At 46.3% G+C, this 22155-nt stretch overlaps 1 protein-coding gene across 1 annotated transcript in view; it reads left to right on the top strand.

Annotated features, from left to right (window-relative positions):
- LOC148525571 (substance-P receptor) overlaps nucleotides 1–22155 on the top strand; it is a 231290-nt gene that overhangs the window by 202389 nt on the left and 6746 nt on the right. The window contains exons 3-4 of the mRNA XM_088470840.1: nucleotides 16797–16947; nucleotides 21069–21259. Coding sequence (XP_088326966.1) covers nucleotides 16797–16947; nucleotides 21069–21259 — 342 coding nt within the window. The remainder of the gene's footprint in view (nucleotides 1–16796; nucleotides 16948–21068; nucleotides 21260–22155) is intronic.

Here is a 22155-nt window from a genome sequence, read left to right as displayed (position 1 = left end):
ATTTGCATAAAGGTGCAGACGGTTGACTGCCAATAGAGGCAGCTTGGGGGGCTTCTGCGTCTCATCCCCAAAATGTAATTTTAGCAATTCTGCACTTAATCAGGCTCATAACTGTAATATATGTCAGGTACGTCCTACACATCTGCCATCAACCAGACCAATACCACAAAAGATGCCATCTTGCTGAGTAACTCCATATGCTATGAAAGAAAACAGGCACAGCTGGCACTAAAGCAGAGCTGGCTTTAAATTACAAGTAGCTTTAGTGTAACCATTGCACACTAAAGCTACTTTACATAAATGAACCCAGTATGTGTCAAGGACTATCGAATGTAGGGTAAAATATAACTGTACAAATGTCTTTCATTAAGACACCATACAACTGTCAACAGTGACTTATGTCTCAAGCTCAGCTCCCATCTATTGCAAGCAAAAGTTCTTTAATAATATATAAAATACCTGCAATCATTTATCTCCCACCATCAGAACTGTACAAATTGAAATAGGACTGGTATTACTACATACTCTTCTATTATTCTAGCGTTACCCTACCCTCTCATCAGTGCCATGCTCTTTCCAAAAAACAGCTGGAAACATGGTTAATTTGGTCCTTCTGTTAATTACTGTAATCTTCTGTTAATCCGATAATGTGCACAAGATTTAGAATGTGTGCTACACAGCATGCAGTGTTAGAAAGCTGTACGGACGTCTTATTCCATATCACTGAGCTAGGATAATCCTGTTTCTTTACTGCTCGGAAACCTAGCTCCAGTTTCCAGCTTTCATGAAGGGTCCAAGGTCTTGTACCGGACACCCCACTCACCTTCCTTCTCTGCCCTGTTCTGAAAACTGATCCTCTCTTAACCTCCCTAGCCCAGCACTGCCAGTTAGTCATGGTTAAGGCGTAAATAAATGTATACGTAATGTTTTCTAAAGCTAAGATCTGCTTGCAACATTTTATATCCCACAGTCCATAATGTTAAAGTGTCACTAAAGCTGGGAACACACTGGAAAGATATATCTGCAGATGATTGTTGATCATACACACAGAACAACCATCATCTGTCATCTGGCCGCGGGTCCCGCTGGCCGGGGGTCACATCGCGCCTCTTTCCCCGCGGCCTCTGCTGCAAGTGTACGGGCAGGCGGCTGACCGCCCGTACACACAGCACGATGGACAGAAATATCTGCAGATATGTTGGGCATCGGCTGTGCAGCACAGCCGATGCAATATGTCTGTGAACGACGTCGTTCAAACACATCGCTGATACACACTGGCTGATGGGCACTGGATATGTTGGCAGACCAAATGACCGGCCAATATATCTGCCAGTGTGCACCCAGATTAAGACAATGCTCAAATCCTGAAATATTCACTAGCACAATCAGCAGTGACATGTTTGTATCCTATATAACCACCTGCAACTTTATCCTACTAGTACAAAGGTATCCACAAGCCATACTTCTATTTTGTCCTTGTTTCTTTTTTATTTGGTTTTGTTACAAAGTCCTAAGTTATGTTGTGCTTAAATCTTGAAAGGTCATGTCCTTTAGTTGTAGCAAGACCTGTCCTGCGTTACTAGTGCAAGCAAGGGAGAATGGACATGATCAGATTTTTTGCTGTAATAATTTATTTGGGTTTCTCTAAACAAAGCAGTTGCTCAAGAAGGAAGTGGCCAAACTAAAATCAGTTCTCAGATATGACATTGTCTGTTAAATATTGCACTGTATATCATCATTCAAGAGAAAGTTGAAAGATGATTATTATAGAAAAACATGTTTAATGTAATCACATTGTTTTAGTTAGGGATGCAAATATTCTAATCCTCTGATTGACTGGTTAGTCTAGTTATGTGACCATCCTAATCATCTGACTCTAGGTTGGTCTAGTTATGAGAACATTTGATTAAACTGATTGACTCACTGGGCGGTATTCAATTGTTTTCGCGGTCCGGATCTCCAGTGTAAAGTGACGGGAGATCGCGTACTGCTATTCAATTGTTCCTGATTTTCGCGCTGATCGGCTGAAAGTGGTCGGGATTAGCCGCGTAAATCGGCTACCCCCGACCAAAGTGCTGGGCGCAATCGCGAAAAGTGCCATTTGGGCGCCCAAACAGGTCACTTTTGGCCCATTTCAGCTCGCACCCCCCTGGGGCTGCAAGCTGAAATGGAGCGCTGGCAGCTGATCGCGCCCGACAGGAGCAACAATTGAATTCCGCCCACTGTCTCCAGGTTATTCTAGTTCTGTGACCATTCCAATGTTGCATTCTTTGACTGACCAGTTTGGTTTTGTTCTGTGTATATTTGAATGCTTTTATTTACTCCAGGTTAGTCTAGTTAAGTAAACCTTCATTGTTCTGATTGACTCTAGGGGCCAAATGTAATAGGGTTTAGAAAATGTGAATGTAAACTCGAGTACGAGAACTCGCATGGTTTTCAGACTTAAAAAACTCACAATTCAAACTCTCATCCAGATGTTTTCCCATTTTGAAAAAACAACTCAACCATTTTACTAGTGTGAGAGTATACTGCTAAACTCTCACATTTTCTAATCTCTCACCCTATTACATTTGGCCCTAGGTTGTTCAAGTTCTGTGAACATTCAAATGCTCATATGGACCATGTTGGTCTTGTTCTGTGAGCATTCTAATTTTCTGATTGATTCCAGGTTGTTCTAGTTCTGTGACCATTTTAATGTTCTGAGTGACTCTAGATTGTTCTAGTTATGTGAACATTTGAATGCTCTTATTAACCAGGACGCTCTTGTTCTGTGACCATTCTAATGCACTGATGGACCAGGTTGGTCTTATTCTGTGAGCATTCTAATATTCTGATGGACTCCAGGTTGTTCTAGTTATGTGAACATTTCAATGCTCTTATTGACCAGGATGCTCCTGTTCTGGGAACATTCTAATCCTCTGACTCCAGGTCGGTCTAGTTAAGCAAACATTTTAATCATTGACTCTAGATTGATCTTGTTATGTGACCATTCTAATGTTCTGTGCGACTCTTTGTTGTTCTAGTTATATGAACATTCAAATGCTGTGATTGTTCACCTTGGTCTAGTTCTGTAAACAATCTTGGATCAATAATGCATCATTCTTCCAGCATGCATTACTGATCCGAGTTGCATTCTAGAATGCAACTTTGGATCATCTGCCAAATCATCGGCCTGCTAAGTGACCCATGGGGCGAATGGTAAAAAGAGCCCAGGAAACCTCCGTCTGCAGACTGAGATCATGGCCTCATCACTCCCCAACAACGGTGGAATCACGCCTCCATTTTGAGCCCACGCCGCCCCTTCCCTGCCCCAAAATGGCAGCAGACTGTCAATCACTAACAGTCCGCCACCAAAATGCAAGCGGTAACGCAGACCCGTACTGCACATTCGCAGTATGGGTCCGGCATATGCGTAGATTCCTGAATATCATAAATCTGCATAAAAAAATATATTGTGGCCTCTGCTGAATCAGGCCCTGCATTGACTCTTTGGTGGTAGGCAGGTGGATCTATGCACATCGCACATGGCTGGGTATGTGTCATATTGAGTTTAGACTTTCCTCTTGATGAGATACCCAAACTCTTATCCTATATGTATGCATATGCCTCTGGCTACAAGAGTAACATGAACATACCTCTTATACCTCCCTTCCATGACCGTCTTTCTACCAATTTGTTCCACAGGAAATGTAGTGTCAGTTATTGTTATACTTTACAGAACGCAATCATGTATTAGTAGTCGAATAATATATCAGGAACGTCCTTTCCAGAAGTACCACATTTCTGATGCTGAAATGCCCGCTTCGTAATTGCAGCATCAGGCACGTGGCACTTCTGGTTTCGGCGACCAGCACGGCGCAGTTGGTAGGAAATGGTGAGGTGGCTTAGGGTGAGTATGGTAACATCCCATTTGAAAATATATAACATAAAAATCAACAAACAGAAGCAATATAAAATATTATTGAAAATTAACATTGCTAAAAGCTGCAATATTGTTTCTTAAAGACAACTATACAGACTGCAAAACATGTGTATACCTGTAATCATACCACACACATCATAATATGTGTCTAAGTTGAGAAAATTTATTTTCTTTCATAGTAATTAAAGGTCCCATGTGATAAATCCTCAACCAATCGTTTTGCCCCATATCTCAAGATTATTCCTCTTGCATACTTCATGTGCTACTATCTGTATAAATATTTTGTATAAAGGGACCAGCCACTGGTAAGATGCCTTTAAGTTTATATAGTATGTTTTTCTGATTCCAAACGGTTTTAAATATGGTTCCATAAATAGCTGTGTTTTTATGTTAAATGACGTAAAGGGCAGGGTAGGCAACAGAAATCATGGGGCCTGGTACACCAATTTTTTAAGGGGCCCTCCATACCAGAGTCTCTGGCAGGTACAGGCCATTTGCTTGAGAGTCTGCCTTACATCTATGTGTTTTCTCTGGGGAACCTCTGATCCCCCACAGTGTCCCTCCATGCCCCACACTTACCTTATTCTATGTTTGCCTGCCATGGCGCCTCTGCTTGAGTGTCTTTTCTTTGGGTCAGCGATACTCCTCAGCTCGCCAAACACTGGATCCTCTCTTGCCTCTCGGTGCTGGCTTGACTCCGCCGGCTACTTGATTCTCAATAAACTTAACCTAAGCAGCATGAGGGCTGGTATTAGGTCCTTTGCATAACACTCCCGTATATATGTAATTCCTGCCGGGGTGACAGCCCAAAAAACGATCAGTACATAGATCAGAACGAGCAGCACTCCTGGGTCTGCGTTGCAGCGTTAAATGACAGTCAAAGAGCCATACATGTGAACCGACGTTTCGGGTTTTAATTAACCTTTTTTCCTTAACCATCGGTTCACATGTATGGCTGTCATTTAACGCTGCAATGCAGACCTAGGAGTAACGCTCATTCCATCTAACACTATACTCTCTCATCCCCCATCCCAAACTGTGTTCTCCCATCCCCCATCCCACACTGTGCTCCCCCATCCCACACTGTTCTCTCCCATCCCACACTGTGGACCTCATTCAGAGTCGGTCGAAGCGGCCGCACGGTCGTACGGGAAAAGGGGCCGGATATGTAAATGATTCCCTCGCAAGTTGCGTCCCTAAGTTCGGATCGGTTGCTGGCCGACCAAGGGGAGGAAGCGGCCGGAATACAAAAAAATATGCCCCCTTCTCGTACACATTACACGTCATCTCCGGGCATATAAGGATTAATCGAGACCATCGAGAACCATCAGAACTGGTCGTAGAGCTTAAGGTTGACCATACCCTCTCTTAAGCTCTACGATCATGTCAGTGTAAAAACCTCCCATGTCACATGTGCCATGACGCTACTTTGTTAATTATGCACTCCCATAAACCATATGCACTCCCATAAAACGCCGTTGGCATAATTAGGCACGCCTGCGTCCGGATCTCCACTCCCCCGTTTCAAGCACCTTCCCCTGTTACCACCCACAAACGCCTCCATCTGTCACTCAAACTACCGACCTGGCTGTGTTCAAGGAGAGAGAAATTTCTGATCGTAGCGGCTAGTTTGCGCACGTGCATTGCGAACTTTACGCATGCGCAGTATAGCGAACATCGGTGGCATACGACCGTGCGGCCGCTTCGACCGACTCTGAATGAGGTCCTGTGCTCTTCCAACCCCCATCCCACACTGTGCTCTCCCATCCTCATCTCACACTGTGCTCTCCCATCCCCCACTGTGCTGTCCCATCCTCCACTGTGCTAGCCCATCCCCCATCCCACACTGTGCTATCCCATCCCCCAGATGACACCCTGCCCCCACCCCCACACCACCACTGGACTTGCTGCTGAAGTGATCAGCAGGAGCCCCGTACATGCTGAAGTGCTCAGCAGGGGCTCCGTACATGCCTGCACCCTGCTGATCACTGCAGCAGCAGCACAGGCAGTGGTACACTCCAGGGCCCCCTAGGACCTCGGGCCCAGTACAGTTGTACCCTTGGGCCCCCCCTATCGCAGGGCCTGGTAAAGGGTGCAGTATTTTCAGAATTGCCCAGAAGGTCCCTATGCAACTAAACTATGGGTTACTGCCACTGCCAGACTGGCCATCTGGCAAATCTTCAGATGGCATTAGCTGCGGGGGCCAATCTCCAGATTGCTTGCATTCCAGAAGTTGGTAAATCTGGAAGCATCGCATCCCCCATAGATACCTATGGGGGCTGCAGCTGCCGGTGGGAATGGAGGGATCTTATCAGAGATATCTGCTGCAGCCCCTCTATCATACATCTGGGGGGAACTTAATATTTGCAGTTAACCCTCGAAAAAAAAAAATTTGGGATTAAGCTGCAAATATACAATGATAAATGTGCCCCTATATGAGCAGCATGATGACTGACAGGCAGGAATATAGATACAGGGAAGGACGATACCTCCTGAGCTATGCATCCTTTAGTCAGCTTTGCTGTCAGTCTGCACCCATCATAAGGTGTCTACAGGAGCAGGGCTTATATCTTTATATCACTGTGCACTTTAATCCACAGTCATTGGTTGCAGAAGCATCAGTAACTGGCAGGGGGAAGATGGTTATGGAGCACCTCAGACAGCACAATGGGCCGTAACTCTATGTTACAGGCTAGAGGAGGCTGGAATATAACAGGATACGTCTTGCAACACAATTGATTAATTCTATCAAAATGCATTAATTTGCAGTCAACAGTAAAAGCTGCTTCTCCTCCTTATGGTATTCATTTTACAGATTTACGCTATTCATCCAATGTATTCTGCCATTTATGTCAGACCCCATAGCATAGCTTAATGCTTATGGTACTCCCAGAGATTGGAGTGCTAGTTTTATTTGTAAAGCTTCTGTAATATATGCTACAAAAAGTTCATGTGGAGATACTTATATGATTTATCTTGTGCGTGTACATGAGGTCTGTGGCACACCGGGCCTTTATTAGATCAGAGTATAGCCACCTCAGGCTTTTATCTTCTTCTGCAAATTGCAAGCGGTGTAAATTATGAGGTACCTGTTACACTCCCCAGGATACTATGCAAACCGCAAGCAGCTTAAAGTCAGAGTGTACCACTACACTTAGATGAATCATTTCTTGCCACATGAAAAATTTACTTAGACATATTTTGTTATTGGAAAGTAAAATGCATTGATAGTTTGGTATGTTTGTTTCCCCTCCATATAATTTTTTTATGGGATGTATTTCTAGTATTGGTGCCAAAATGGCGTAATTATAGCAACCAATCAGATATAACGTATTGTTATAAAGTCTACGCTAGCAGTCTCGCCAGTTTCCCACCATCCCTGATTTCCAGGGAGTGACTACAGTAGGTTATTTTCCCCTATTCTTCAGTATTGACAAACTGCATAGTATTGTACATGTAATCTTATACTCACAGGAAGATTTATCAAACCTATTAAAGAGAACAAATGAAGGCATTGCCACAGCATCTAATTAAATACTAGCTATTATTGTATAAAATGAACTTGATAATTAATAGTTAGAATGTGGTTGGTTGGTTCATACTTACCTACTTTAATGAACTGCCCTCCGGTAGTAGTCCGGAGAGGAGATGCACCTAGCAGCTTTGGTGGGCCGAGCCACGATCCCCACGTCATTAGGCCCGCCCCCATCATGGAAGAATGACGCGATTTGCGGGTCCACAAGGAGGGGACAGGGCTAAATGATGAGATTTGTGTAATTTTTGCCCCGCACCTCCGTATGGACTGGTGAGGTTTCCATATAATCTCTCCATCCTGCCCACTCCTCTAGGAAGTGGGTGGGATGCGGGAGATCCGCTTACTCTTAAGGGAATGCGGGGAGCTAATTGGAACTTCCTGAAGAATCGGCAAGTTTGGGTTTGTTACTATATCCATCAAATACATGCCTACTCTACCGGGATGGCCAGGAGTCTCCCAATCAATCGGATGGCACTCCCAGGCCCTCCAGAAAGTAGGCAAATCTCTCGGCCACCGCCACCCCCCTGCATCCTCCTGGACCCCCCGCATCTCCATACATACACCCCCACAGCAGTGGGGGTGGTGACGCGGTCAGCGCTGAATCGCATCATCATGGCCACGCCCCCTGCTTCACAAAGCCATTAATCTTGCCAGTGTTAAGAGGGGGCGGGGCCAGGGCCGGCTCCAGGGTTCGGAGCACTCTGTGCCGGCACTCGAGAAGGCGCCCTAACATTGCGCGACTGAATTTGGGGGCATGGCCTAATTACCATAGGACACGCCCCTATGTGACGTTATTTGGAGGCGTGCCCGCATAACATGCCTCCAAATAACGTCAGGCTGGGGGTAAAGCCCAGCACTCCTGTCAGTGAATGGTTGCCGCGCGCATGCGTGCGGCATCCATTCACACTCCAGGGGTCCGGCACCGCCACACAGCTGCGGCGGTGGTGGTCTCCAACCTCCCGATTTCGACAGACAGAACAGCGGGACAGCACTGTCCCGCTGAAATCGGGATGCTGGGGAAGGGTGCCGCCCCTCAACGGGTGGCGCCCCTGTGCGACCGCACTGGTGGAACACCCCTAGAGCCGGCCCTGGGCGGGGCCACAATGACGCAATTGCTCTGCCCCAATGCTACATCATCACTGTGCCACCCCCCTTCTGTCACACCACGCCCCCCTGCAGTAGAAGCCTAGAAACCGACATTCAGCCCCCACCCGGAAGGAGGGAGCCAAATGTCTGTAAGTATGAGTCATCGCCTCTTCTTGTCCTCTTCAGAAAGTTTGATAAAACTCTTCAATATATAAAATTTCATTCTCACCATCAATTCCAATTCTCAGTGCTCTATGTATATTAATTAGTGAAACAAATTATTTAAAATGCAAAAAAAGGTGCTTTATAACCAAGTTCATTGTGATGCTAATGTTTGCAATGCATTATTGAAAGGAGAAAGACTATTTAGATTCAGTGGAAAAACTTGCACATAGGAATCAATTTAATTAGGAGCAAAATGGGTCCTGCGAGCAGTTTTCACAGCAAATTTGCACGGTGCATTGCATATGTAATTCTATTCCAAACTCGTATTGCATTTTCCCAACAAATTTGCGGTTTTGGGTTTTTTTTGTAAACATCCTTCTGAGCAGGCGAAAAGTTAGGGGAAATCGTTATTGTAAGGTAAAAATGGAGGGACATAGGGCCTCATTCAGACTCGGTCGCAAGCGCTGAGCGCTCGCAACTGGGTAGATGTTTGCTCACTGGGCATGCGCACGTTGGAGCCGACTCTGACGTGCGCATGCACGAGACCCGGCTAACGACGGCCGCTCCATCGCTCCGGGTCTCGCACCAAAGGGGGCGAGCTGTCGATGTTGATTGACAGCTCGCCCCATTTGGAAGGCGGGCCGGGGGGTGGCCAGCCAAACGGAGGCATTCCCGATGGAACGCTTGCCATTTGGGGGCGGCCGCATTGACATCAGCAATGATGTCAGTGGGGAGCTACCTGCTCGATCAGAGCAGGAAGCTCCCCGGGGCTTGCGCTTGCCGAGACCCAACCTTAGGGTCTCGTCACAAGCCCCGATGGTCGCGATGGTCCTGACCATCGCGGCCATCACCCTGGTCGGTCTCTACCACAGCTTAGGTAGCGACCAGGAGGCCACACTTCAAGATGCAAGCGGCCGCCCTCAATCAGAACGACCACTTGCATCTGAATGAGACCCATAGATTCATTAAAGATTCCAACTGCGGTTCCGCATGCAGACGGCCAACTGTTGCATTCTGCATATGCATCGCAGTGCGTGTGCGCCAAGGTCTCATTGCGATCAGGACTGCGATCAGAGTGACTACACAGACCCATCGCAGAGTGATTGACAGGCAGTGACCTCAGTGAGACTGCGTGCGTAATCGCAGCTGTGATCCATAATGAATCAGGCCCACAGTGTAGAACGCCTGGTACACCCCTCCCAATAATCATGCACTTGGAGGGTTTTAAATAGTATAATATGGCTAATAAATACATAGCAGTTTTCAAGTGAATTTCTGTAAAAAGCTCAATAATGGGTTAAATGATGGGGGGAGATGTGCGTGGAGAAATTCCCCTGATAAGAGAGACAAAATGCATTTTATATAAGTAGGAAAGTTAAACCACCGAGTCTGTAGTCTGCCTCTGGACAGTAATGGGTTAAGGTTTTTAGTGAGATAATGGGGGGGTTAAGAAGGGGTCAGCCTTTTGAATGATGTTGTGGGAAGGGTTTCAGGGCCATTTTGTGGAGTGATTCAGAATCCATTTTAGTGTGTTCTGGCTTGGAAATCGGTTCCCGCCCCCCCTCCCCTTGGATTTTTTTAACTTTAGGTGTCGGCTTTGTTAAGGCGGGAAAGAACGGTGGCAGTCGCTATCTGTCTTTGCAGCTTGAGGTGCTCTCCCTTCCAATACATGGCTTATGCTGATTATAGCCTACTGGGGTCAGCGGCTACCGCCTAACCAGGTGGGCCATATGCTGTATCATTGGGGTGGGAGGTGGATACCTCGAGGGTGGTAATGGGCTGGCTGCTCGCCTCCCATTTGGAAGATCTGAATGAGTGTGCAGATAGTGATATTGCTTATTGGGGCCGTTCTTTCTGCGCCACCATACTATGTCTATTCTTTCCTTCTACCTTTACTTACTTAGCTGAAAACCTAAATAGTAGGTTAAATAGTTTATTATTCAATAAAGCTGACCTTTCTTTCCTCCGTGTCTTTATTTCATTATGGTTAAAGTGTTAAGATGTTTTACTCATGTTGGTAAGAGGGAGCACATATCAGACGATGGGGAGTTTAATGACAGGTCTTTATTGGCCATATTATACTAAACCTTCCAAGTACATGATTATTCATTAGGAGGGGGTGTACCAGAGGGTCTGCACAGGGTCACTGCAATTCTACCTTAAAATAAAGATTTTCCTACCTTTATACCTGCTCAGGGTATGCAATCGGGAAGCCGCCGGACCTAATCCCGACAGCCGGCTTCCTGACCGTCATATCCCGGCAAGGGTCTAAAGACAGGCGTCGATATGCCGACGCCTGTCATTAGTCATACACCGGGAACCCGACGCCTGGCATCCCGATTGAAGGGACGCCCTGCGCAGAGGGGTGGGGGGGGTTAGGTTTAGGGTTACCGGGGGACTTAGGGTTAGGCACCCCCCCAGGAGGTTAGGTTTAGGTGGCGGGGAAGGGGGGTTAGTGTTAGGCACATAGAGGGGGGATTAGGGTTAGGCACGGGGGGGAAGGTTAGGGTTAGGCACCCCTAAGGGAGGGTTAGGGGGTAGAAATAGGTTAGTATATACTTACCTTTGACGATCGGGATTTCCTCCTCTGCCGGGATGCCGCTGTCTGGATTCCAACCGCCAGGCACGGGTCCGGCGGTAAATCATACAGGTTCCCTGCTCAGGGGGGTGTGCACAAAAAATGCGATTTTGCTGGGAAAATGCCATGCGGATTTGGAATTGAATTGCAAAGGCATTTCGCCATGTAAAAACATCTCGCAGGACCAAACTCGTTACTTATTGAATTGACCCCATAGCTTCAGATGAGAAACTTGAGGTGAAACTTAATTGCACAGTCGCATTAAATGCAGAAATCTTCCTGCAAATACTGTATACAGATAGAAAAGAAATGCATCTCCTACATTGAATATCGACAGACAGGAGGATCTTAGATAAAATATTATATATTATAAACCAAAACATGTCAATTTCAGTGTATTAAACAGTAAAATTTGCTTCTATTTTGCTCAATTATATGTATTTTGTTTTTGCAAATACTGGATACATTTATTACCCGATCTGTAGTCTGCTGTGACCTATCAGTCTTGGATTGATTCATACATCTTCACATACATAAACAGATTATGAATATTGTTTGTCAATGATATTTTCTTACAGTATAAACTCCTAAGACATTTTGGGGACTTTAATCGATGTTAATACAATGCAAACTTATCTGTCCCCCTGAGAGCTGCTGCCGCAAAGCAGGAATATTTATCAGCTCTGTATACATTTCCACAGTTCCAACGCTAATGACGATTGAAGACAGAGGAGCCTGGGGCTTCATTCTCGGAACCTCCTGTGTATGCATCCTCTATTGTGTAGGAAGCTGGAGGCTTCTCAAGGAAACTGCAGGAAGGCAGTTCAGATAATGTTTAAATCGCCCATGAAAACTTCACAACTATTCCCACTGGCTCTATCACATAAAGCAGAGACGGCTGGATGTTTGGGATTTACATGAAATATCCAACTTTTTTTTTTTTTTTACTTGTCAAGAAGGCTGCTTAAGCTGCTGAGAAGGGTTCTGGGTAAATTGTAGTAAATTAGTCTACTGACCTCAATATTTTCACCAGCATGATTTGTACATAGTCATAGGCAGGTAAAGGCTTCTGCAGTAAAGTACACATTTCAGTTAAGTGAATGGACATAATGTGTTTGTGCTGCTGATCCCATTTAGAGAAACCCAGGATTTTGCACATCTGCAGCATGAAATGTGTGACAATTATAAAGTGTAGACAGGAAGCAGTACGATGACACGGGTGTAAGAAATATAGTGATATTTGTGAGATTTGGCGGCCGTGACAGCAGTGAGATTGCCCTTTAATATTTTGAGTTATTTTAAGGGAAGCATTAATAATAATTGTGATCATTATTTCTACCCTTATCTTCCTGTATTTATATAACGGTGACAGATTCAGATTAAACAGCTGATGTCTTTATTCAGGAATATCTGTACCTCCCAAGTGCAGCTTATGTAATTACCTACACCTATCATGTACTGTATATATGTCTGCACCATCAGCTCAGCTGCTGGATGTTACTTAGGGGCCTGTTTACAAACAGGGTAAATAGAAGCGCTTTTCCGTTCCTGCGTATCGTAGTAATAGAATATGTATCGCTACCATTTATCATTACAATTTTGCAGGTGCTCAGCTCTCTGCAGCAATCCGCTCCCCAACAATGTTGGCTCTTCAGAGGTAAGCTTAGACTACAGCCACAAGAGTGGTAGTGAAGTTGGGCACTGCTTGGGGCGGCGGTAAGACCTGACTCGCGGCGAGTGTTCCAATGCATCCCAAATGAGTTAGATGGCATTGAGGTCAGGGCCATGTGCAGGCCAGTCAAGTTAGTCTACACCAAACTCAGTATTTTTTGATGGACCTTGCCTTGTGCTCCTGGATATTGTCATGCTGATTCAGGAAAGGGCCTTCCCCAAACCGTTTCTGAGTGTAGGTATGCAGAGTCCTATAGAGCAGTGATGGGCACGGGTATGAGGCGTGGTCATGTCCCCTCCCAAAAAATGTTTTCAAAAACAGTGCGATCGCCTGTCAGTAACACTGGCAGGCAGAGAGAGGAGACTGCTGCTGTTCAGCGGTAGCTGCCTCTCTGGATCCTCCACAGCCCAGCACATGGGCTGGGCTGGGGAGAGCGACTACTGACCCGGGTACCCTCTGAACCCCTCCAAGTAAGTAGTATCCACCCCAGGGCCGTCTCCTACATTGGGCTTGTTGGGCAGTTGCCCGAAGCTTTAAGGGGCCCGTCAACCCACCACCCTGCAGAAGCGGGATTTGGTAATTGTTTTTTAGTTTTAGAAGCAGTGTATCCCCCCCCCCCCCGGTGACGAGCGACCCCTCCTCCATGCCCAGCAACAGGGGGGGACTAGGGGCCCACGGACAAACCTAATGGAGCTGCTGCCTGCTCTGCTATAGTGATGCAGGGTGCAGTGCAGGCATGTTCGGGCACCATTACTGCATGGTGCATCACAGGCAGACAGGGCTTGAACATGCCTGCAGCGCACACTACATCAGTGGTTGAATGTCCGGCGGCAGTGCCTAAAGGTGCCCACACACATAGCGACATTTTACAAGATTTGGCCGATTTCGTCGAATTGTGACAACGAATCGGGTAAAAAAAGTACAAATCGTGAGTTTATACTCACGAGCACGATGCCGATGCGCGTCCCCGCTCATCGTATATCGCATCTTCTGATCTGTCGTGCTGTAGGGCAGATTAGCCAATCTGGGATACAATGCATTGATGGATCTTTAGTCAGATTGGACATTTTTAACTCCAAATCGTGATCACGACGGCAAGGGAGCTCCCGTGAAAGTTCATGAGGAAATTGGCCATAAAATCGTATCGTGAGCACATCGGTATATGTGTGGGCACCTTAACACAGAATGAGGAGGTGGTCTACCCGCTCTCCTCCCGTCACGTCTCCCCTCTTTTCCCTCCCGTCTGCTCCATCCCCTCCTCTTAACTACTCTCTCACACTGACTGCTGTTGCCGGGGCCTAATGTCACACTCTAGTGACTGGCCCCGGCATATAAAATCAGTGTTCCACTTCCTGTATGCAGCCAGGCATCATGCGCCCTCCTGTGTCGGCCAAGAGAAGTTCCTTTCAGCGTCTCTGCAGATAAACTAAGTGAAAGGTAAGAGAGTCAGTCTCTCTCTCTCTCCTCTTTCTCTCTTCTCTCCCCCCCACCCCCCAGCTGCTCTTACCCTCTGCCCCTACATGCTGTGCCTGCTCACATATGAATGGGCAGGCGAGTCCCAGGAACAGCAGTGGGAGAGAGGGGGCCGGTGCTCTATGTAGTGATGGTGGGCTATTTGTTGTACTGTACATGTTCAGACTGTGACTTGTGTTTTTTCTGCCGATAGCCAACACCCTTCCCGCCACAGCCTCCACCGATAGCATCCCAAACCCGGCAGAGGATTGTTCAATAGGGGCCCCAGTGCATAGCTTTGCCCAGGGGCCTGCACTGCTGTTAATACAGCCCTGATCCACCCAGCCCCCCCCCCCCTCTTGGCACCCTTGTAGGCATGTATGGGCAAAGCAGACTGCGTGGCATTTCTATTACTTCTACACTTACAGATCTGGATAGTAATGGGTCATATTCACATAGGCAAAGTTCAATGTCACCGCAATGCTGGCTATTCAGAGTTGGAACTAAGCGTAAATATTCAATGATCCTTCCGCAGGTTCACCTTCGGAAACCCTGTTACGACTTTTACTTCCTCTAGATAGTCAAGTTTGATCGTCTTCTCTGCAACTCTGGGATCTAGTAGAGGACTGCAATTGCGCATGAATGATGACAATTAGCAATCCAAGGATACTCATAGGGGGAGGGAGCATCATTAGATGTGTACAACTCAGCATACAAGCCAATGTACACAGTGCTGAGCATATATTGTATGCCTGGTTTCATTTCAACCCTGTATCAAGCCCTGAATGTGTATAGGACAGTGGCGTATCTATAATGGGTGCAGTGTGCACGGGGCACACGGGCTCCCGGGTCCAGGGGGCCCCGCACCGCACACCCTGCACTCATATTATTTTAAAATCACCTGTCCGTGGTCCCGCGTCATGTGTCAGTGCTGCTCAGCACACCGGAAAATGGCCGCCGCGCCCACTTTTCTGGTGTTCTGCGCATGCGCAGTAGTCTCCGGAGTCAACTAAGGCCCCAGTGGCTGGCCAGTCGGGTCAGTTGGCTGCCGGCCACCGGGGAGAGAGGAAGGGGGCCCTGCACGGGGAGTGCACATGGGCCCCTTCCTCTCTTAAGACGCCCTTGGTATAGGAGCACATACACACACAAAAATATATTTATGTGTATACTGTATATATTGTGCCCGAGGCTTTGCAATATATACAGTATACACCAGTGATATTTGCTCTGGGTGTACAAGCACTTACATCTAATGATTGCGGTGTTATTAGTAAATGCTAAAGTCTTATTATCCTAGCTGCACACAGAATAATAAAGTGTCCCACAGTATACACAAGAGAATAGTGATGAGAATTAATATGGTCTCATTTTCAATATAAAATGTAATTAAATATAAACTCTTCCACATCTGTTGTTTACATCTTTAAAAATCAAATGACAATCTTCCTGCCCGCAGCATTCCAAATGGAAATCAACCAGGTAATACAAATAGGCCGCCACAAGTAGATATAATTTAGCCGCAGTACTAATGCCTTAAGCACCATCACCGGGTGGAATCAATACGCAATCGCCCGATCAGAAGCGGCTCTATAGTACTGCTGATTGTCATCTGCATCATTGTATGTCGCTGTACCAGGTATCCAACACCCAGAAGAGATATAGGACCTCATTCAGAGTCGGTCGAAGCGACCGCACGGTCGTACGCCACCGATGTTCGCTATACTGCGCATACGTAAAGTTCGCAATGCGCGTGCGCAAACTAGCCGCTTCGATCAGAAATTTCTCTCTCCTTGAACACAGCCAGGTCGGTAGTTTGAGTGACAGATTGAGGCGTTTGTGGGTGGTAACAGGGGAAGGTGCTTGAAAACGGGGGAGTGGAGATCCGGACGCAGGCATGACTAATTATGCGAACGGCATTTTATGGGAGTGCATACGGTTATGGGAGTGCATACTTAACAAAGTAGCGTCATGGCACATGTGACATGGGAGGTTTTTACACTGACATGATCGTAGAGCTTAAGAGAGGGTATGGTCAACCTTAAGCTCTACGACCAGTTCCGATGGTTCCCGATGGTCTCGATTAATCCATATATGCCCGGAGATGACGTGTAATGCGTACGAGAAAGGGGCGTATTTTTTTGTCTTCCGGCCGCTTCCTCCCCTTGGTCGGCCAGCTACCAATCCGAACTTAGGGACGCAACTTGCGAGGGAATCATTTGCATATCCGGCCCCTTTTCGACTGACTTTGAATGAGATCCATAGCACCTTACAGGCACATACTGCAAATAACTCAGATTATATGTTTTTTGTTCTATTACATAGTATTCTAAGCATAATACCATCTCATATAGTGCTTCTACATACTGATCTTGTCTTATTCCTCTAGGTATCAAGTGGCAGTCTTCTGCCTTGTATACGTGCTGCCTCTGCTGATAATTGGGTGTGCTTACACCTTTATTGGACTGACTCTATGGGCCAGCGAGATCCCCGGAGACTCATCTGACCGATACCACGAGCAGGTGGTAGCAAAGCGCAAGGTGAGTTATGATGAAAAATGACGATATTCCGGCCATGATCATAGAGTGACGTTCCCTATCAGAGTAGCACTAGAAGTTACTTACAGTATATAGGGGTTTTCAAACAATCATTATTTAAAACATAACATTTGTTAAATGGCAGAAAACAGAAAGGTTTTTTTCACCCGTATCCAAGTTTTTAATGTCGTAGTTACTTTCTAACGAAAATAAGGGGCCTACAGATGTGTCCACATGCATCTTACCTACGTGCGATACAAGTCGCATTACACACGTGAAAGCCGTGTGACTCGGTAGTGCAGAGCGTCTTTTCATGCGACTTTTTACCTTCAAGTGCATCTTCATCGCACAAGCAGCGTCTGCTGATTGAATTGATATGTGGCATGGCTATATTCTGTGTGCGACTGCGGGTGCATCTGCATAATGCTACGTTACAGTGTCAGCGGTGAGAGTAACTGGGGAAGGCCACTGGTAAAATGAAAAATAAAAACAGTGCTATGTACTGTAAAACAATGATTGTAAGTCTTGTGCTGAGTCACAGTGTTTTATGACTGCATCCATGGCCTTCTGTATTGAACTTCATTCACAGTGGTGTGATGTTGAACAAATGGAACTTGTAATAGGGATAATTTGTCCCTATGCCCGATACAGTATATATACTCATTAGCCATCTATCAAACAGATGATGATGACAAATGCTATATGACCTACTCTTTTACAAAGCCGTCAAGAGCGGGGAGGCATGCCCACACCCCCTTCAAAAACAAATGGGAAAAATACTTCACGCTGCACTGACTTGAGGTGCTGCACAATCCAGGGGGGTCTCCACGTGTAATCAACCAGAGGCGGATACAGAGGGGGCCCATCAGTGCAATTCTTTCCCCTGTAACGCCTCTTACCTGCCCACTACTGCTGACTGTAGGAAATGCGTGTGTACAGGTGCGGCGATGTAAACTAATGTACACATCAGCGGATGCCTTATCACTACAGTTGCTTAACTAGCAGAATGGTTTATTGAAAGATATGTGATTTACGCAGTGATGTGCAGTCAGGTGAGGCAGAGCCTTTCCTGTCATACATAGGTATACTCCAGAGTTTTGACTATAAAAATGAAACCTTTAAAGAAAATATTATAAATATCTTCTTTGTATTATTCTAATCATTTTTATAGTCAAAACTCTGGCGTAAAAAGTGTATGGCAGGTGAGGCACTGCCGCCCTTGACTATCTTTTCCACACCTACTTGATCAAACCACACTACAATCCAGCACTATATACTGCTGCACCTTTGTATAATACCCACATGAACCCTTGGGTTCATATATGTATCTGCAATTCTGGCTCTGATACTAGCCAACCATTTACCTCACTGCATGTCATGGATTTACGGCAGGGTTGTCGACATTCTGGCTGCGCCTTATGGGAGGGAGCAGCCAGAGCGGTAAAGCAGGGGGGCGTCACTGCCCCCCCTGCCCGATGTAGGGGATTCTCTTATAAACACGGGGGGCGCCGGGAGACTTGCATGCCTTTCCGGGGGGCTGGGAGCGGCATCCGTTTTTCTGGAGCCTCCTGTCCGAATCGGGAGGGTAGGCAAATATGATTTATAGCCGTACTCAATGTGATCCATTGGTTATGATGGTAGCGGAGCAGAGTGTGATACAGCTCACCAGACAGTGACGCCTCCCACTGTGTCACTCTCTCACATTTAAAGAGAAGATGGCCCCGCACATTCTCAATCGTAACATTGGCCTCCAATTCCCTTGGAACAGGGAATGAAGCCTCTCTGGAGGAATAATATGTAATCTGCGCACTACCTTATCAACACTGACCACTGTATATCAGCAAAGCAGCAGCGGACACTTCTTGAGGTGGAAAGAGGAGACTGTGTGGTAAATTTACTAAGCTGAGAGTTTGGGAGAGTTTGCAAACTCTGGAGAGTTTGGGCATTTTTTCCCACTGTCAAACTTACTAATATAAAACTCGGGAGAGAGTTTTCCTTTACTACGGGAAAATACTGGAGAGTTAGCAAACTCTCTTCAGTTCACCATCGGCAAAACTCAAGAACCTTTTCACTAGTGAAGATAGGATTCTGGAATTTACCAAGCAGAGAGTTTCTAAACTCTCATGAGATGGAAAAGCTCTCCTGTAAAAACTTGTGAAAAAAATATACCTGCTTGTGAACTGAGAGTTTGGCAGAAACATACACAGATCGCTGTGAGCCATGTATGTTTCTGCCTGTAAATATAGAAAAAAAAATTAATTATCAGAAAAAAAAAACAACATAGGGTCCCCCCCCCAAAAGCCTAACCAGCCCCAGGCTTGCCAGCCAGTCCTGGTTTCTAAAATTACGGGAAACAAATGTGTAGGGTTCCACCGTAATTTAGAAACCAACACCAGGCTGCAGGGCCAGTCCTGGTTTTAAATATAGGGGGAAAAAATTGCGTAGGGAACCCCCTATATTTAAAACCAGCACCGGACCCAAAACGGCCGGGTTGTAATGCCACAGCCCGGAGATCCTTTCACCGGGGCTCCGGGGCCAAAGCATTTTCAGCCCAAGCCGGTCAGGCCAAGCCGGGGATCTCAGGGGAGGTGGGGACCCCCCCAAGAAGGAGTCCCCCCCCAAAACCCCAGGCTTGGACTGAAGCCCGGCTCTGCCCCGCACCCCTGGAGTGTTGGGTACGAGGGTAATAATGTAAAGAATAGGATAAAACTATTGTATTTTACAGTGGAACTACAGGTGCCAGCATGCCTGCCATTTGGCACTTGTGGAACTACAAGTGCTAGCAGATGGGTGGCACCTCTACCCCCACTGTAAAAGAAATAGTTAAATAAATACAAAACACACACACCGTGCCAAGTATTACTTTATTACATACACCTATCCATTCACACATACTTACCTATACCAGATGCTTCTGTCCTCTTCTCCAGTAGAATCCTTAATGACTGGCCCTGCAAAAAAGATTGCATACTCACCTATATCCTGGCGTTGGTCTCCGCAGTAATCCATGGACTTTGCAAACAAAAAAAAGAATTTCCCGATCCACGCACCCGGTATCTGTATGTGTGTTGCCACACATGCTGATACCTCCCGAATACCAGCTGACGGGACTGCACAGGGTTTGCACGACCCGCCAGCCAATCAGCAGCCGCTAACTTTAGAGCCCCACCTCCCCTGAGATCCCCGGCTTGGGCTGATAATGCTTTGGCCCCGGAGCCCCGGTGAAAGGACATTACAGCCCGGCCATTTTGGCTCCGGTGCTGGTTTTAAATATAGGGGGTACCCTATGCATTTTTTTCACTCTATATTTAAAACCAGAGCTGACCCTGAAGTCTGGTTTTGGTTTCTAAATTACAGTGGAACCCTACACATTTTGTTCCCCATAATTTTAGAAACCAGGACTTTTAACCCGTTTTTTTACAGGCTAGAACACAAGCAGCCCTTACATATCTCACTGATATGTGCAGGCTGCTTGCTCGGGAGAGTTTTGCAGAGAGAAGACACTGCAATCTCAGGTGAGTAATCTCCTGCAACACCTGCTACTCGGGGGAGAGATCTCCTGCAAACCCTGCTACTCGGGGGAGAGATCTCCTGCAAACCCTGCTACTCCGGGGGGGGGAGATCTCGTTCTGCTTCACCATCGCCCATCTCGCTCTCAGCTAAACTCACTTCTTTGTAAATTTGCGAGTCTCCGGAGCTTCAAATCACCCGAGTTTCGGTGAAGCTAATCGAGTTGAAAAAAAAGCAAACTGTCCCAGACTCAATTCTTAGTAAATTTACCCCCTGTGGCTGCTCAGTGGCCTCCGCACCCCAACACACATAGCAGCCTGTGCTGGGTCTGGGGGAGAGGCAACTGCTGCTGAGCGACTGACCCTGGCCCCCGCCGGGCCCTTCCAGCATGCCCAAGCCTGGGTAAAGAATCTCTTTCACACATTCAATAACGAGTCCTGCATGTTGCTTTTGTGTTCCATCGGCATCCGGGCTTACCACATGCTCTGCCCTGGCTATTCAATTACTGCCGCTAAATTTTGCCTTGGAGTGTGAAATTGGTAACACTGATGATTTGTTAGCATGAGCCTTATAGTGTCAGTAACAAACTCACTGTCTCTGTCTGTGTCCTGCAGGTAGTGAAGATGATGATCGTGGTTGTATGTACATTTGCGACTTGCTGGTTGCCCTATCACATCTATTTCCTGCTGCAGACTCTCGATGACACAAATCAAAAACTCTACCAGCAGCTCTATCTGGCCATTATGTGGCTGGCAATGAGCTCCACCATGTACAACCCCATCATTTACTGTTGTCTGAATGACAGGTGAGTACCAAATGTACACCATCAGTTATTACTGAGCAAAACTGACTCGTAGCAAAGGGGACACCTGAGCGTAGTATATACAGACATACATAGATGAACTACAATTCCGCAATGTGCACCATTTTATTAAACAATTATCGCACTCAGACATACTGTATATGTTTGGGAGCCAGTAGGGCAGTTTATATAGAGAGATCTACGCATTAGATTTAAAAGAGCAATAATTAGAAAGTGGGCACTCTGCCTAAAATAGGGACAGCTGAGATACACAATACATTGATCATCAGTCTCACTTCAGTCTCTCTGACTCTAAAACCACATACTGTACACAGTTTACGATATGCTCCATGAGCGATATCGTTAAATGTTTCCCTTGCACTGCCGGGCTTAATATCGTTAACGACATTGAGCATACACACTGAACGATATTGTTAACGATATCATTCAGTGACGGCACCCGCCCTCATCCCCGACCTGCAAGTATGGGCAATGAAAGACATCGTTAACGATCCGTGGGAACGTACATCGTTAACTATGTCTTGCATACACTCTTGATATATTGAACGCGATAAACAATAACAATATCGTTATTGTTCATATCGTCCTACTTATCGTCGAGTCTGTATGCGGAATAAAAGAATCATGTGACAACCACTTTGAACTGCTATTGGGGAGATTGGACAATCCATTCCATTGACAGTTGGTCTCGTCTCGTTGACAAACATACTTCTCTTATGCCGCATACTCACTAGACGGTAAGTTGGACGATATGAACGAAAACTATATAGTTATCGTTCATCGCGTTCCCGCGGATCGTTACCGATGTCTTTCATCGCCCATACTTGCAGGGCAAGCTGACGATATTGTCAGGTTCTGCAAGTACAGGGATGAGGGAG

This window comes from Taudactylus pleione, unplaced genomic scaffold, assembly GCF_031769625.1.
Source record: "Taudactylus pleione unplaced genomic scaffold, aTauple2 ptg000105l, whole genome shotgun sequence".
Classification (NCBI taxonomy): domain Eukaryota; kingdom Metazoa; phylum Chordata; class Amphibia; order Anura; family Myobatrachidae; genus Taudactylus; species Taudactylus pleione.
This window is presented reverse-complemented; position numbering and strand designations above follow the sequence as displayed.